General features: G+C 51.2%; 3 protein-coding genes across 4 annotated transcripts; all 3 read right to left on the reverse strand.

The window, feature by feature from the left end:
* Positions 1–1,205: 1,205 nt before the first annotated feature.
* Dcdc2b (doublecortin domain containing 2B) lies at positions 1,206–3,927 on the reverse strand. Its single transcript, XM_051188349.1, is given in 8 exon segments — positions 1,206–1,261; positions 1,264–1,343; positions 1,542–1,665; positions 1,668–1,780; positions 2,162–2,219; positions 3,737–3,790; positions 3,793–3,873; positions 3,876–3,927. Coding segments are annotated over 8 exon segments (618 nt in total).
* Positions 3,928–4,447: 520 nt separating this feature from the next.
* On the reverse strand, positions 4,448–7,421 carry Iqcc (IQ motif containing C). 2 transcript variants are annotated; one of them, XM_051188892.1, is made up of 5 exons: positions 7,346–7,421; positions 6,587–6,730; positions 5,882–6,134; positions 5,568–5,674; positions 4,448–5,475 (listed from the first exon to the last, which is right to left on the reverse strand). In XM_051188892.1, the coding sequence occupies exons 1-5, from the start codon at positions 7,388–7,390 to the stop codon at positions 4,738–4,740; spliced, it is 1,287 nt and encodes a 428-aa protein (XP_051044849.1). In that variant the 5' UTR covers positions 7,391–7,421; the 3' UTR covers positions 4,448–4,737. The 2 variants fall into 2 exon arrangements, with proteins under 2 accessions (XP_051044849.1, XP_051044850.1); XM_051188893.1 differs by having other exon boundaries at positions 7,361–7,420.
* A 194-nt stretch (positions 7,422–7,615) lies between these two features.
* On the reverse strand, positions 7,616–10,730 carry Ccdc28b (coiled-coil domain containing 28B). Its single transcript, XM_051188907.1, has 5 exons — positions 10,535–10,730; positions 8,761–8,927; positions 8,465–8,655; positions 8,238–8,260; positions 7,616–7,799 (listed from the first exon to the last, which is right to left on the reverse strand). The coding sequence occupies exons 1-5, from the start codon at positions 10,696–10,698 to the stop codon at positions 7,745–7,747; spliced, it is 600 nt and encodes a 199-aa protein (XP_051044864.1). The 5' UTR covers positions 10,699–10,730; the 3' UTR covers positions 7,616–7,744.
* Between the last annotated feature and the right edge of the window lie 3,200 nt (positions 10,731–13,930).

The following is a 13,930-nucleotide window of genomic DNA, read 5'->3' on the forward strand; positions in this document are numbered from 1 at the left end:
GTGAAGCCTGGGCTACTTACTTATGAGGATTCGCCCCGGGTCCTGGTGGGTGTTTGGGGACAAGGCCTCTTCCACTGTCTCTGCTGCCCTCTGGTGGACATATGGAAACGTGCATGCCAGAAGAGGGCACCAGATCTCATTATAGATGGTTGTGAGACACCATGTGGTTGTTGGGAACTGGGCAGCCAGTGCGGTTAACCTCTGAGCCATCTCTCCAGCTAAGCCCCCAACACCCCCCCCCCGTGTACTTTTTATCTGACTCCCTATGAAAGGAGGAAGTGACACACAGGCAGAAGACTGGCAGGAAGCCCTGCTGAAGCCCTCCCCCTGCAGACATCCCCCCCAGCATGTGTTAATGACTGGCCTGAGCTAGCTTGCCTCCCTGGCATGCGAGGCACGCATAGGCATAGGGGCATAGGGAGTGGTGTGAAGGGTCCCACCCCAGGGCCCGCGCCTGAGGGAAATGAGAGAGGAGAGAATTTGCTTCCTGACTGAATGGACAGTTGGGATCCGGCATAGAAAGTGGATGAGTCAGTTTGTCTAGGTGGAAAAGCCTGGGCTGGCAGAGATGCCTGGGTCTTGTGGCCCTGGGCACCATTAGAACCCCATTTGTTGTCATTACTTCTGCCCCTCCCACCTGCTTTGTTCCTGTCGGGCTGTCTGGCCAGGAACAGTGTGCTTGACACTCGCTCGCATCCAAAGATGCCCAGTGAAACCAGGCTGTTTTCTACTCTGGTGTCACATGCTCTCTGGCTCATCTGGGAGAATGGAGGCCTGGGATAGGATGGTGAGTCTCTGGCTCATCTGGGAGAATGGAGGCCTGGGATAGGATGGTAAGTCTCTGGCTCATCTGGGAGAATGGAGGCCTGGGATAGGATGGTGAGTGCTCTCCTTGGGCCCTGCTATGCCAAGTAGCCAGTTCAACAGCCAACCTAGTGGGGAGGCGTTTGGCATGGTGTCTGCACTCTACAGCTGTCTCCCTGAATAAGTCTTTTTTGTTTTTGCTTGTGAACTTCAGTTTCTACCCCAAGAAAGGGGAAATCACAGGGTCCTCAGCTAGTCAGTCCCCTTCTCCCTGCCTGTGGGACTTTACTTACGGCCTGGAGGATGCCTGCAGTGAAAGGAAGGGTTTGGGGTAGGTGGGAACCATAACTCCCAGGGCAGAGGGCACGTCCTCCGATGTGACCTGTGACCCTCCACCTCAATCAAACATACCAGCAGCCCACGGACAGTGAGGGGCCGGGCACCAACAGCTCCATGAAGGGAGGGCCTTGAACTCTTCTTCTCCAGCAGCCACATTGTGCCGACGGTGGGAAGAGAGGTGATACAGGCTGCTGGACACTCTACCCAGAAGGCACTAAGGCAGGTCCGGCTCCACTGGGGGACTCTCTGACTTTGGCTCTATGGGCAGTGTTAACCTAGGTTCTGCCCGTGAAGGACTGGATTAGGGAGAGAACATGGCTTTGGCCTATTCGACCTTAAGAGCAGGCAGAACTGTGGGGCATTTGGGGGTGCCTGGCCCCCCTTGTCCCCATCCTCACCCCATAACTGCCTTCTCAGTCAGCAGCTTCAGTGCCATCTCCCAGTCCTGGGTGGCAGTCTGGGGCAGCTTCAGACGAAAGAGAAGAGCTGGTAGGTCCCCATTTCTGAGCACACTGAGACAAGGACAGCCAGGTAAGGGGGTGGGTCCCCAAGACTCCACATGTGAAAGGGGCACAGGAACCAGGTGGTCCGAGAACCACTTACATGTGGGTTTTTAATCTTCCCACTTCTATCGGGGCTTCTGGAAAAACCCACTGCCATTTTCTTAATCTCACTAAGGCACACACACATCTATACCCCCACTCCTGGATGCAGGCGCTCACAGGATATAACAGGGGTATCTGTTGGTAGCAACTGTCCAAAGGCCCCATCACATGGGTGGTGAGACATAGGAAGCTCCTGAAACCCAAGTCAGGAGGAAGCCCAGGACTTTGGTTGAGACTGGGGTGAGCAGGCAGGAGCCAAACTTGTGCGGGAGAGCAAGTGACCAGGGGTGAGTTTAATTGTGTAGGAGAGTGTCGGGAAAAAGGGCCAGCCAAAGAAACACACCGAGCAGAGCCAAAGAAACACACTTTGGCCCTGCAACCAGAACCAAAGAAATGCACCCTGACCCTGAAACCAGCGCCAGAGAAACATGCTGCCCCCGGAGTCAGAGTCCAGGGCCAGAGCCCCTGGCCCTAAAATTAGAGCCAAAAGACTAAAAAGGACCAGTGGAAGAAACACACTTTGGTCCTGAACCAGAGCCAAATCTGACCCTAAACCTGTGCAGAAAACCAACCAATCCCTAAGCATGAGATCCAGCCAGTCTGACCTCAGGGACTGAAATTTGACCAATTCCCCACCCTGGAAATCTCCCAGGAAAACCTCTGGCCCCTAAGAAGCCCTATATAAACCCTGTGTCTGTGCAGCTTGTGGCTGTTGGACCACCCAGCTGTCCTCTGCCACCCTGGGAGAGGGCAGCCATTCGGGTGGAGTCTTCCCTCTGGATAAATCTCTTGAATGAGGTTTGGGTGAGACCTTTTGCTGGAGCAGAGATGACTCTGAGCAGAGTGGGGCAGGGCTGTAACACTTTTTGCTGGCAAAGCTGGAGCCAAATCGTAAGGGGGGTGCGTGGAGGACATCCTCTCCTGCTGGAACAGAACTGTTACATCAAGAAGCCATTCTCTGGAGCTGGGAAACCCTCTCCTGCCTGAGCGGAGCTGATACACTGGGGAAGCCTTTCCCTGGAGCAGGGCTGTAAGCTGCTAGGCTTACTGTGACTGTGGTATTCCTTGGCTCCCAATGGCCAGAATACCTCTTCCATCCGAGCTGTAACCCTCAGTATGCCTGTCCATCCCATCTGATCTGCTGACAAAATGCTTAGAGAGACCCAGTGAGCAGGGCTGAGTCTGGATATGCAGGAGATGAGTGAGCAGGGGCAAGTCTGCTCATACCTCTCTGGATGCCCATCCTTTGCTCTTGTGTTTCACAATTTACACATTCCTTTGGGGACCGTGGCCTGGAGATTAGGTAAAAGGTGGGGACTGAGTGGGGCTGACCTAGGACAGCTGTAGGTTCTGGAGTAGGTGTGGCATGCCCCCTGCTTCTACCACACTGTTCCACCCACCAAACTGGAGCAATCCTAAGGGGAAGGAGGAGATGATGAAGGCTACAGTCTCCCCTGAACTTACTGTTGGCTGCTCTTCCCATCTGCATGTCTCCTTCCAGGAGATAGGTCCCAGGTCACCTCAACGAAGTCTGAACCCAGTTAGCCAGATTTATGCCCATCATTGCGGGGCTGGTCTGAGGAGACCATTCTGCAGGTTGGCCTTTCCCTGATGGCCTGGCCTTAGGAGTACCACCACACTCATCCTGTCTCAAATCAGGGGAAAGTGTTGGTGGTGCATGTCTTCAACCCCAGCACGTGGGAGGCAGAGGCAGGCAGATAAACAATTGCAGAAATTGTTCCCACAGGCTGGCCCTGGTTGTGGTGGGCATTAGCCTTAGTAACAGAATGTAATCTGAGTTACAGATCAACTGATTTGATCATGTAGCTCCAGGCAAGTTTCTCCCCAGGTTTCGGGGAATAAGCCTGACTTGGAGGTTAGGATTGGATGCACTATTGCTCCCACCCTCCCTAGGCTAAGTGGCCAGCCCCATTCCACTCGCTGAGCCTTGTGGAATCGTTCAAGCCAGCTGCCACATATTGCCCTACCCTCCATTCTGTAAGCCAGGTCAGTGACAGGGTGGCCATCACATCGTGTGTAGCCAATGGGGATTGCACCACTGATGTCACCTCATAAAGGAAAGCCTCCATGGTGGGGTAGTGGCCTTGGGTCACTGCCAGCTGGCACCTGGGAAGACGGAGTTCCCATTTCAGTATATCAGTACTCTCTTAGATGCCATAGTATATCCTCACCCACAGATGCAGAGCAGTTGCCAATCAACTAAACCAGGGCTGGGAACTGTGCTAAAGGTGGAGTCCTGTCTTCTTACCCAGAAGGTTGCGCTGAATGCAGGGTCTCAGATCTGCCCTTGATGGACTTCTAAAGAGCAGGGTAGATACGACCACTTTTTTGTTTGTTTACTTGCAGAGTTGGGATCAAGCTCTGGCCCTTGTTTGCTATGCAAACACTGAACTGTCTTTGCAACCCAAGTCAGCCTACATTACAAAAGGAAGACCCTGGGCTCAGTGAGAGGGAGACAGAGATTCCCACACAGATGCCCAGTCTTCTCCTGAGCTTGGGCTCCTTTGAACTGAGACCAAGGGTGATCAGCCTGGGGGCTGTTCCCAAGGAAGATTGCTAACTGTGCTTTGGCCATGGTTGCTAGCTGGCTTTGGGGATGATGCCCCAGGTGAGTGGGAGGTGAACCAGTTGGCCCAGAATCTGTCCTGGTCAGAGGCAGGAAATAAAAGCAGACAGGCTCATAACCAAGAAAAACCTTTATTGTCCACCATCCTCCCACCTTATTTACCTCAAGGGAAGGTGAACTCTGGATTAAGCCACAGGCAGAGGATAAAAGAGCGTGACCTTCATCTTCCTCCTGTATCAGCGCAATCCTGCAGCTCAGCCTGATAGCTACCAATGGCCAGCAGCTAGGACAGGAGATGGAGGTGGCACCAGGTCCCTTTTCACCTTTTCATAGCACCCTCTTTAGGAACCTATTCCTCTCCCGGATCCCCAGGGCTTGCCGGACTGTCTCGCTTTCCATGGTCTACTCCTCCACTGGTCCTCTCTTGTGGAAGACAACGTCTCCAGAGATCTTCTGGTTTTCCCATCCTTCCTGACTGAGCTCATCAGTAATTCCATGCCTGGTACTCCTAGTGCTGGGGTGCTGGCTCTTGGGTGGTTTAGTCCTTCTGACACCCAGGCTACCTTGTTCCAGCCCTGTTGACGTCCCATTCCAAATCATGTGGCCTTCTGAGATACTCAAATCATACAGCCTGTCTCTGTGGCAGTCAGCCTCTTTGTAGCTTGGCTTTCTGGAGTATTTGTCCTCAGTATTTGGATTTTCATAGAATGTAGGCAGCTGTGTTGTGGCCTTTCCAGAACAAGGACTCCTAGACTTGGGGTCCTCAGGTGTCTGACCCTCTAGCAACTGCTGTAGACAGGTTTCATTCAAGGCCTGTTCTCTGTGGTCTGGCCCTTTGGTGACCCTGTCCCCTCTAGCCTGGCTATCTAATGCTGTAGCCTTCCGATAACACAGTTTCCAGCCCTTAGCCCCAACCGTGTTTTTGCCTGTACTGGCTAGACTGTCTGGGGATTTATGGAGCTGCGAGTCACCCTTGTGGCAGGCATCATCTGCATGGCATGGCTCTCCTGTGGTTCTGTCTCTACAGGACTGGTCCTTAGGGAGGTAGCTTGATTGTCCCCCATGGTCCAGCAATGTGTTAGGCTTGTCTCTGGTCTGGCTTGCTTCTGGGGATCTCAGTGTTTGCTTGAGAATTAGGTACTGTTAGGAAAGAACAGAAGCAAGCTTGCTCAGGCACAGCAGAAGGCCTCTCCCCACCCTTGATCTGCTTAGAAAGGGTTCTCACTGCCTACCTCCTTTCGACTGTTGATGGCCTGTTGTAGCCATAGCAATTCCATAGCCAAATGGTTGCGCTGGTCCTGGAGCTCATGTTGGCTCTGGGACAATCCTAGATCTGTGACTTCATTGGAGGAAAAGGAGAATGCCTTGAGGGGTAGACACTGGGTACTAGTCTAGCCCTAGATCTTGGCAGCCCTCCATGCTCACGAGGCAAGGGGGAGGGGGTGAGGAAGGCTGCAACTTATCTTGCGCATCCCCCCACATTTCAGCTGGGAGGCTGAGACCCAGAGAAGATCAGGGGCTTTCCCTGATCTGGGCAGAGGGATACCTGCATTGTCCTCTTCAGACATGGAGATATCTCTGGTCTTCCCCTGGCGGGCTTTCCTGTCCTGCTCAGTCTGAAGCCAGGAGCTGTCGTCTTGGCAAAGACTTCTTGCTTTTGCTTGGCTCCCTCTTGCCTTCTTCAGCACCACCTCCTCCAAGATGACATCTTTTTCAGAGTCTTTATATGGGAAATGGTTGCACAGTTTCTGCTCTGGGTTTGGTGCTTTCTCTGTTTTCCAGGATCGATGAGATTTTGCCTTGTGAAAAATCGAAGAGGTATGAGAATCAAAAGTTTACACCCCCACAGATGACTGGAAACCAGGCAAATAGGTAGGGCTGAGGATTGGGGTGTGAGAGTGAATCTGACCTTGGGGGCACCAGGCAGACACATGGTACAGAGACAGAAGGCAAAACACCAATATATAAGCGGGTGTTGGTGGCAGAAGCATGCCTTTAGTCCCAGCACTCAGGAGGCAGAGGCAGGTGGCGCTCTGTGAGTTTGAGGCTAGCCTGATCTACAGAACTAGTTCCAGGACAGGCTCCAAAGCCATACAGAGAAATCCTGTCTTGAAAAACCAAAAAGAAAAAAAAAAAAAAAAAAAAAGAAAAACCCAAAAACAAACAAACAAAAAACCCACCCATACGCATAAAACAAGCCAGAGCCCTGTACCAGGTTCTCCTTTCCTCTCCCCCCTGGGGTGTGTACTACCTCTGGGAGAAATACAGGCTTAGGAATCCAGCCTCCTGTCCACTGAAGTGTACTGAGGTCACCCTCGATCTCTTGTACAATTGCTTCATACTCAGCTCGAAGGCTCTGGAATTGACGCCGAACCAAAAAGCCCCGGATACCAGCCTAATGTGAAGAACAAGCGGGGTGAAATGCCTCTTAATACTTTTAGAAAAAAGGTATCTTGACTTGAGCGTTAGTAGTGCACTCCTTTAATCCCAGCACTTGGGAGGCAGAGGCAGGTGGATCGCTTGAGTTCGAGACCAGCTTGGTCCATGAGTTGCAGGACATCCAGGACTGTCTCAAAACAAACAAACAAAAAACCCAAAAACAAACAAAAAACCACACAGGAAAGGAAAGAGAAAAAAGAGGGTATCATCAGTTTTGTGATTGTTGGCACCTGAAGGTTCAAACTCAGAGCTTTGAACATGCTAGACAAGCGCTCTGAGCTACATCCCTAGCCTCAAAGAGACCTTGGATGTTTCTGTAGAGGTCATCGGGGGCTGCCAGAGAAAACACAGTCATGGGGAAGGGATGGGAAACCGTGTTTTGGTGCTCTGGGAGATCAAGAGAAGTGCTGGGCTGTTCGCTTGAGGGTTCTTTTAGCTCCTCCCCAAGCCCGCCCCAGCTGGGTATTCTTCAGTGCAGTGCAGGTAAAGGGACGTTATGTGACAGCTGCATCCCACCGAAGGTCCCAGTCCAAGTCCCTGGCCCTAGGTGCATTCGCAGCTATAACACGACCTGCAATGCCGACACCTTGTGAAGAAATACGTCGGGCTCCTTCATGTCGCCAACTGCCCTGTGCTGTGCGACGTCCAAAAAATGTTCGCTTGCGCGGTGCGTCTTTTGGTAGCTCCGCTCTTGAGCATGCGCAAACACAGGGCCCCGCCTGCCGTTTCCGGCTCACGTGTCTGGCGTCTCCTTCCAACCCGCCTATGCACCCGGGTCCAACCCTAGCCTTTTCTTCCAACCTACTGTGCAACGCAGTGAAAGTAAAGAGGACACCGAAAAGGAGTTGCTTTTCTGTTTAATTCCATCTAGTGCCCCCCACCTCGTAGCACCTGGGGGGCTGCGGAATACCCTCCCGAGTCCGTAAAAAGTCACAGTTTGAAGGGAAGGAGAGAGGCCTGGATCCGACACCTACGACGCTGGCTGCTCCTCAGGCTCAGCATTCTCTGCCAAGTGCAGCTTCTGTCTGTGCCAGTCAAGGACAGTGACGCTTAGGACCCCCAGTGTTTCCACCTGCCTTCCTTCCCATCCTGCACAGGCTGTGTGTGCGCATCCAGTGCCACCACACCAGGCCACAATCTAAGTAAGAATCATGAAAATCTGAAAGGGTAGGAGAACATCACACAAGGGTTGTGTCTACTTCACATATTTCAATCATGCCAGGGTTTGCCTCTGCTTTCTGAATGCTGGGATTAACGCGATGCATTTTCTCTTCCCATTTGGGAAATTTTACTTTCCTCTTCTCAAGTGGGGGTAGTTTGTGGCTAACCGCAGGAGATAGGAATGATTGTTAGTGATGAATACGCCGAGAGGGAGACAGGAAGGGAGAAACTGATACCCCATCCTTCGTTTCTCCCTCTCCTGAGAGACACCTGAACCATATCAGGGTCCTTGGAAAGGATACATGGAATTGCTAAGATCTTCTAGCTGTCAACAAAGAGAAAAGGTGTTTATGTCACGAGGGAAGCCAGAACAAGCATGGATGCCCAGGGAAAGTCCTAATAATGGAGCCCGAGGAGCTCACAGCACTGGAGTTAATGTACCCCTACTTTTCACTGAGAGGCTTGGGAGCCAGTGCCCTCTCCACCCTTGGTATCCCCAGGATCCAAGACAGCCAGTTTTATGACCCACATTGCTAAGCAGCTGGTCCAGGTTGCGGTCAGCCATTGTCTTCTTCTGTTCCTCAGGCAAGCCCTCTGTGACACCATCGTCTTCCTCTTCCTCGTCCTCCTCCCCACACACATCCAAGCTGAAGTGCAGTCTGGCCAACTTCTCCTGCATCTCCCGCACATGCTCCAACTGCTCGAAGGAGCATTCCTTCCCTGGACAACTCCTGAGTTTAGGAGCCAGCCTGGGACCCTAGTCCCAGCATGCCTCCACCAGGACTCCCAGCCCCACCCACAGAACTACCCTGCCCCTGAACTTACCAAAGGCCTGTAGGCGGCCTGAATGGAAGTCATTGAGCAGGTTCAGCAATCCCCCCTCCATCTCATAGACATCTGTCACCTCGGTCAGGAAGGAGTGTTGCAGAGGTGTGCCTGCAGAGGGGCCCCCACCTCCAGCCAGCACCTGTCGGCATTTCTCCTTGCCTACTCTGGGTGAAGTGGACATGACCATGGTCATGGGTGTTGGGAACAGCCAGGCACACCCAGATCTCTTGTGCCATCTCTCTCTGCACTATTTCATCTGCCCTACCCATTCACCAACACAAATGGATGTTTGTTCTTAGGTTCTGCCCTGAGCAGTGGGATGGGCAGAGGGGAAGGAGTTAATGAAGGGGAGAAAGGGAGAGGGCAGAAAGAAGTCTGTTTCCATGAATGCTGCAGCCAGAGCTTTGCCTGCAAGGAGGCTGACCTAGCTTCCTGCCCCAGAGCCCATGTAGGCCCTGTGCTTCTGGATGGGCCTCTTGTCCTTGTCCTTTAGCGAGTTTCCTTCTTTACTGCCAACAAAGCACCTCCCATCAAAAAATCTGCCTGCTCTTGTTCCAAAACTGTTCTGAATTTTCCATGTCCTTGCAGGGCTGGCTCTGGCTGTAGCAGAGTAAAACATTCTGTCTCCCCAAAGTAACACTGAACAGAACTCTCCAGCCAGCCAGGCCTTCCTTCCTCTCCAGCTGCATTCCCTACTATTCTTAAGTAGCCTTGAGCTTCAGCTACAACCTGCTACAGCCATGCTGGCACATGCTTGTCAGCAGATGATATGCTGTTCCACCGGAGCACTGCCATTATTTAGAATTCTAGGGAAAAGGACACATTGTATTTATGGGAACAAATGTGGATAATTACACTGTAGGATCCAAATTCTTTTTTGTTTTGTCATTTTCAGACAGGGTCTCACTACACAGCCTTGCCTGTCCTGGAACTCACTATGTACACCAGGCTGGCCTCATCCAGATCTACTGGCCTTTGCCACCCAATGCTAGGATTAAAGGTATGTGCCACCATTATGTGTGTGATAGCACACACATTTAATCCCAGCACTTGGGAGGCAGAGGCAGGTAGATCTCTATAAGTTTGAGGCCAGCCAGGACTACAAAGTTAAGTTTCAGGACAGCCAGGGCTACAAAAAGAAACCTTACTTAAAAAAATAATATTAGCCAGGTGGTAGCCGCACATGCCTTTAATCCCAGACTTTCGAGGCAGAAGCAGGTAGGTCTCTATGAGTTCGAGGCCAGTCTGGTCTACAGAGAGTTCCAGGTCAGCCAGGGCTGTTATAAGTAGAAACCTTATCTTGGAAAACCAAAAAGAAAAACTAATAACAATAAAAATAAAAAGAATTGAGCAGGTAATTTAAATGGGTTAAGGAGTTCACTCAGTGGTAGAGCACTTAGCATACTCAATATCTTGGGTTCAGTCCCCCAGCATCACTAAAATGAAATAAAAGGGGACAAATTGCTTGAAAGGTATTTATTCCCCAACACTCCTGGATCCTTCCAGGCAGTACAGTATCGTTGTTCCCATGCCATGCATGCTAGCTTTCCAGTTTCACATTAGGGTGCCCACAGCCTCCTCTCACTCTCCTACTCACTGACTTCCTCTTCAGAGACACGGCCCCACTCTGTGAGCTCCCAGTGGCTCCCTGGTGTGCACTTGAGGGCAAGCACTGGGTCTACATTACCGGTGAATGGAGGCCCTCCTTCCCACAGTGCTCAGCCCATAGCTGAGGGCTTCCGTTCTTGCCAAGCACCCTTTCTGTACTCACCTCTTAAACTTGGTTCGCTGCTTGGGTGACGGCAGATGAGGGAGTCCCAGGGCTAAGGAACCACTGTGGCTGGTGGGCACAGGGACTCTCCGTAGTGTGCCTGAGGCCTGTGCTGGTTGGGCCAGGCAGGGCTTAGGACTCCGTTTCTTCTTTTTGTCATCCATTGGGTGCTTTTCAGGCCTGAGAAGGAAGATAATGAGGGGGTAAAATTATCCCTTCACTCAGCATCTCCTGAGAACTGACAAGAGTTTGTCCTTGTCCAACAGTCAGGAGTTCTGTCCTATTGTCTGTACAGGGCCTGCTGGGGAACTGTGCATCTGAGGGCTCTTCCAAGGCCACCCCAAGCACCGCCTTCTCCTCCGTCTCCTTCCTCGTCTTCTTTCCCTTTTTCCTTTCTTTCTTTCTTTCTTTTTTTTTTTTTTTTTTTTTTTTTGTTTTTGTTTTTATTTTTGTTTTGCTTTTTGGAGATGGGGTTTCTCTGTGTAGCTTTGGAGCCAGTCCTGGAACTTGAGCTGTAGACCAGGCTGGCCTCAAACTCACAGTCATCCACCTGCCTCTGCATCCTGAGTGCTGGGATTAAAGGTGATTAAAATGTGTGTGCCACCACTGCCCAGCCACCCCTTTCATCTTGAAAGCTCCACAGGCCTGCCTGACAGGGCTGGAGTGGTTTTCTGTTGCTGCAGCCCAGAGCCTGGGGCTGGAGAGGAAAATGCTTGCAGATGGGGTGGATGTGGCTAGAGGAGCCAGCTGAGGATCAGGTGTATCTTAACTAGGCCCAACTAGGCAGATCCTGACTTACTCTACATGAGATGTGACCAAAGTAAGGTAGGGGCACCTGGAAAGTCCCTAGTGTCAACCTGTCAACCATAGTAACTAGGAATGGTCTACTCATGACCTCACCTCCCCCCTTACATACTGGCATTTATCTGCTCCCACTTCAATTGCAAATACCAGGGATGCCTAGTACTTCCCTGGGACAGCTTTCTAGTCTTTTCCTTTTCCACTTATAAAATCTCTGGGGTTGGATCTCCACCAGTGTCTGCAACTGTGGCCAGCACAGCTTAGCCTGACTCCCATGCAGCCCTGGGCATCTAGTCTGCTGGGGTCTCAGTCCAGATTGCTGTCAAAAAGCTTGGTCAGCTCATTCCAGACATGGCGGTGATGGATGGAGTAGGAGCACAGCATTTAAGCCAGCAGCATATAACAGCTGGATGGCATCAATGGGGTCGGGTAGGGTAGAAGGGAGATAACTCTGACTCTCCAAGCAGCAGTGTGATCCAGTGACTTATGGAAGCAGCAGCCAGAGCAGCTTTCGGTGCTCAGCCTGGGAAGCTGTATCCCGAGGAATCACTCAATTCTGAATCTTAGCTTCAAAAAAGAGCATCAGGTGCGTTACCCAACCCCTCCTTCGTCACTCCCTTCCCGCATCCCTCGAGGAACCACTCACCTGGAGGTTTGGGATGTGAAGTGAGGAATTGTGCTCCTTCGTAATCTTTCTCTACCCTGCTCTCTCTCTCTCTCTCTCTCTCTCTCTCTCTCTCTCTCTCTCTCTCTCTCTCTCTCTCTCTCTCTCTCTCCTCCCGGGAGCTAGAGCTGGTGGGAGCTAAGCAGGCTGGAGGTGATTTGCATTTAAAGAGAAAGTAGCCTTCTTTGAGTTCACAGGGAGCTGAATGGAGGAGAGTCCTCATGTTGACTAACAGTTCCTCTTACTCTATGAACTAAGGGGACTCTGTTAGTTGTTGGATATGGGTTTAAAATACTTTGTTTCTTGTCTGTCTGGAGGGAATCCCTTACAAAATGGTGGTGGCTTTGTGTGCAGGAGGGGGTTGATGGGAATACATGAATGTGTAGGTATAGCTAATATAGAAGTATAAAAGAAAAGCAACAGCCACCAGAAGACACAAAGACAGCCATATATCCAAGCACTGTTAAGCCGTTTCATAGATATTTAATCCTTATGATCCTGAGACATAATTCTTATCTGGATTTTATTGAAAATAACAAATCGTCACTTATTCCTGGGCAATAGCACTGTCCCATCACATCCAGACATTCCTGTTAAGTGCTGATGAATGAACTGGACCTCTCCTCTTCCCACATACGTAGAGAGAACCAGAGCAGAGCTGGCAACCTGAGCTCCTGAAGGAGCCTGACCCAGAACTGTTTGTTGTAGTGCTGGCCAGGAGGGAGGTCCCATCACCAAGGCAGCTATTTAAAGACCTGGCAGCTCTCCTGGCTCAGGGCTCCACAGCAGCATCCAGAGCCACCTGAGAGTATCCTTACCAGGCTGCCCAGACTTAGACTTATCTCTCCCTTCCTCTGAGCAACAGCAGGTTTCCCTGACTTAGGCCACTAGCTGCTGGGAACCCAGAGGTGTTGCTTCTGAAGACACCAATACATGATTTAAACACCCAAGAGTTTTAAACACCCAGGACACTCTAGAAAGGGACGTTAAGTCAAGACTTGAGCAACTGAGGGACAGAGGGAAAAAGGGGCGTCTCTTTCCTCTTCTACAGGAGCTGCTGGAATGGCTCCTCCATTAAAGAGGCAGAGGGCCCAGAAGCACCTCTAATGTTCCCACCTTCTGTGCCTGGTGGGGAGGGGGCGCTTTTAAGGAGCTGCTTTGCTTGGAAGTTCCTGAGGTGAAGCAGCAAAGGATCCCTGCCACCCTTCTGGAGGCAGCGTGGCGTGTGGTGCAAGGAATGAATGTATTAGTCTACCACCTCTGGATAGAAGGAGCCAAGGTAAGGAATGCCTTCCTGGGCCAGTGAGCTGGCTAGCAAAGCTCCTATAAAGCTGTTGCTGAGCTGGCGGCGATGGTAGCAAACATATTTAGTCTCAGTACTTGGGAGCAGAGGCAGCCAGATCTCCTGTGAGTTTGTGGTCAGCCTGGGACAGAGCAAGTTCCAGGGCAGCAAGAGCTACACAGAAAAAGGGGCTGAGGGACTATAGTTGATGTAAATGTTTGCCCCTTCTTCAAGTGGGTCCTTACTGCCCTCTAGGTCTGATTCATATTTCCTTAGGTGACACCTCAGCTCCAAGTATAAACCTCATCTCCTTCCCCACCATTTTTTACACCATTTATTTACTTTCATGTGCATTGCTGTTTTGCCTGCATGTGTCTGTGCCCCATCTTGAAATTAGAGTTGTGAGCTGCCATGTGGTTGCTGGGCAATGAACAATGGTCCTGTGGAAGAGCAGTCAGTGCTCTTAACTGCTAGGCCATCTCTCTAACCCCTTCCCCCACTTTCTTGAGCACCCTGGAAAATGTTCATAGGGAAACCTTTTCATTTTTATTTTTTGAGACAAAGTCTCATTAGCCCTGGCTGGGCGTAGGTAAACCAAGATGGCCTTGAACCTAACTTTTGTGAGTAAAGGGCATATTCTACCATTCCT

Source organism: Phodopus roborovskii, unplaced genomic scaffold (assembly GCF_943737965.1).
Source record: "Phodopus roborovskii unplaced genomic scaffold, PHOROB, whole genome shotgun sequence".
NCBI lineage: Eukaryota > Metazoa > Chordata > Mammalia > Rodentia > Cricetidae > Phodopus > Phodopus roborovskii.

Bases quoted from the DNA above. Each gene is read 5' to 3' on its own strand.
- Iqcc (XM_051188892.1), bottom strand. From the start codon at position 7,390: ATGAAGGAGCCCGACGTATTTCTTCACAAGGTGTCGGCATTGCAG. The intron at 6,731-7,345 runs GTCGTGTTATAG...TCTTCACATTAG, and splicing joins ACAAGGTGTCGGCATTGCAG to GCTGGTATCCGGGGCTTTTT. The intron at 5,675-5,881 runs GTATCCCTCTGC...CCTCCAATGAAG, and splicing joins GTCTGAAGAGGACAATGCAG to TCACAGATCTAGGATTGTCC.
- Ccdc28b (XM_051188907.1), bottom strand. From the start codon at position 10,698: ATGGATGACAAAAAGAAGAAACGGAGTCCTAAGCCCTGCCTGGCCCAA. The intron at 8,928-10,534 runs GTGAGTACAGAA...CACTTCACCCAG, and splicing joins CAGCGAACCAAGTTTAAGAG to AGTAGGCAAGGAGAAATGCC. The intron at 8,656-8,760 runs GTAAGTTCAGGG...GGAGTTGTCCAG, and splicing joins AGGCCGCCTACAGGCCTTTG to GGAAGGAATGCTCCTTCGAG.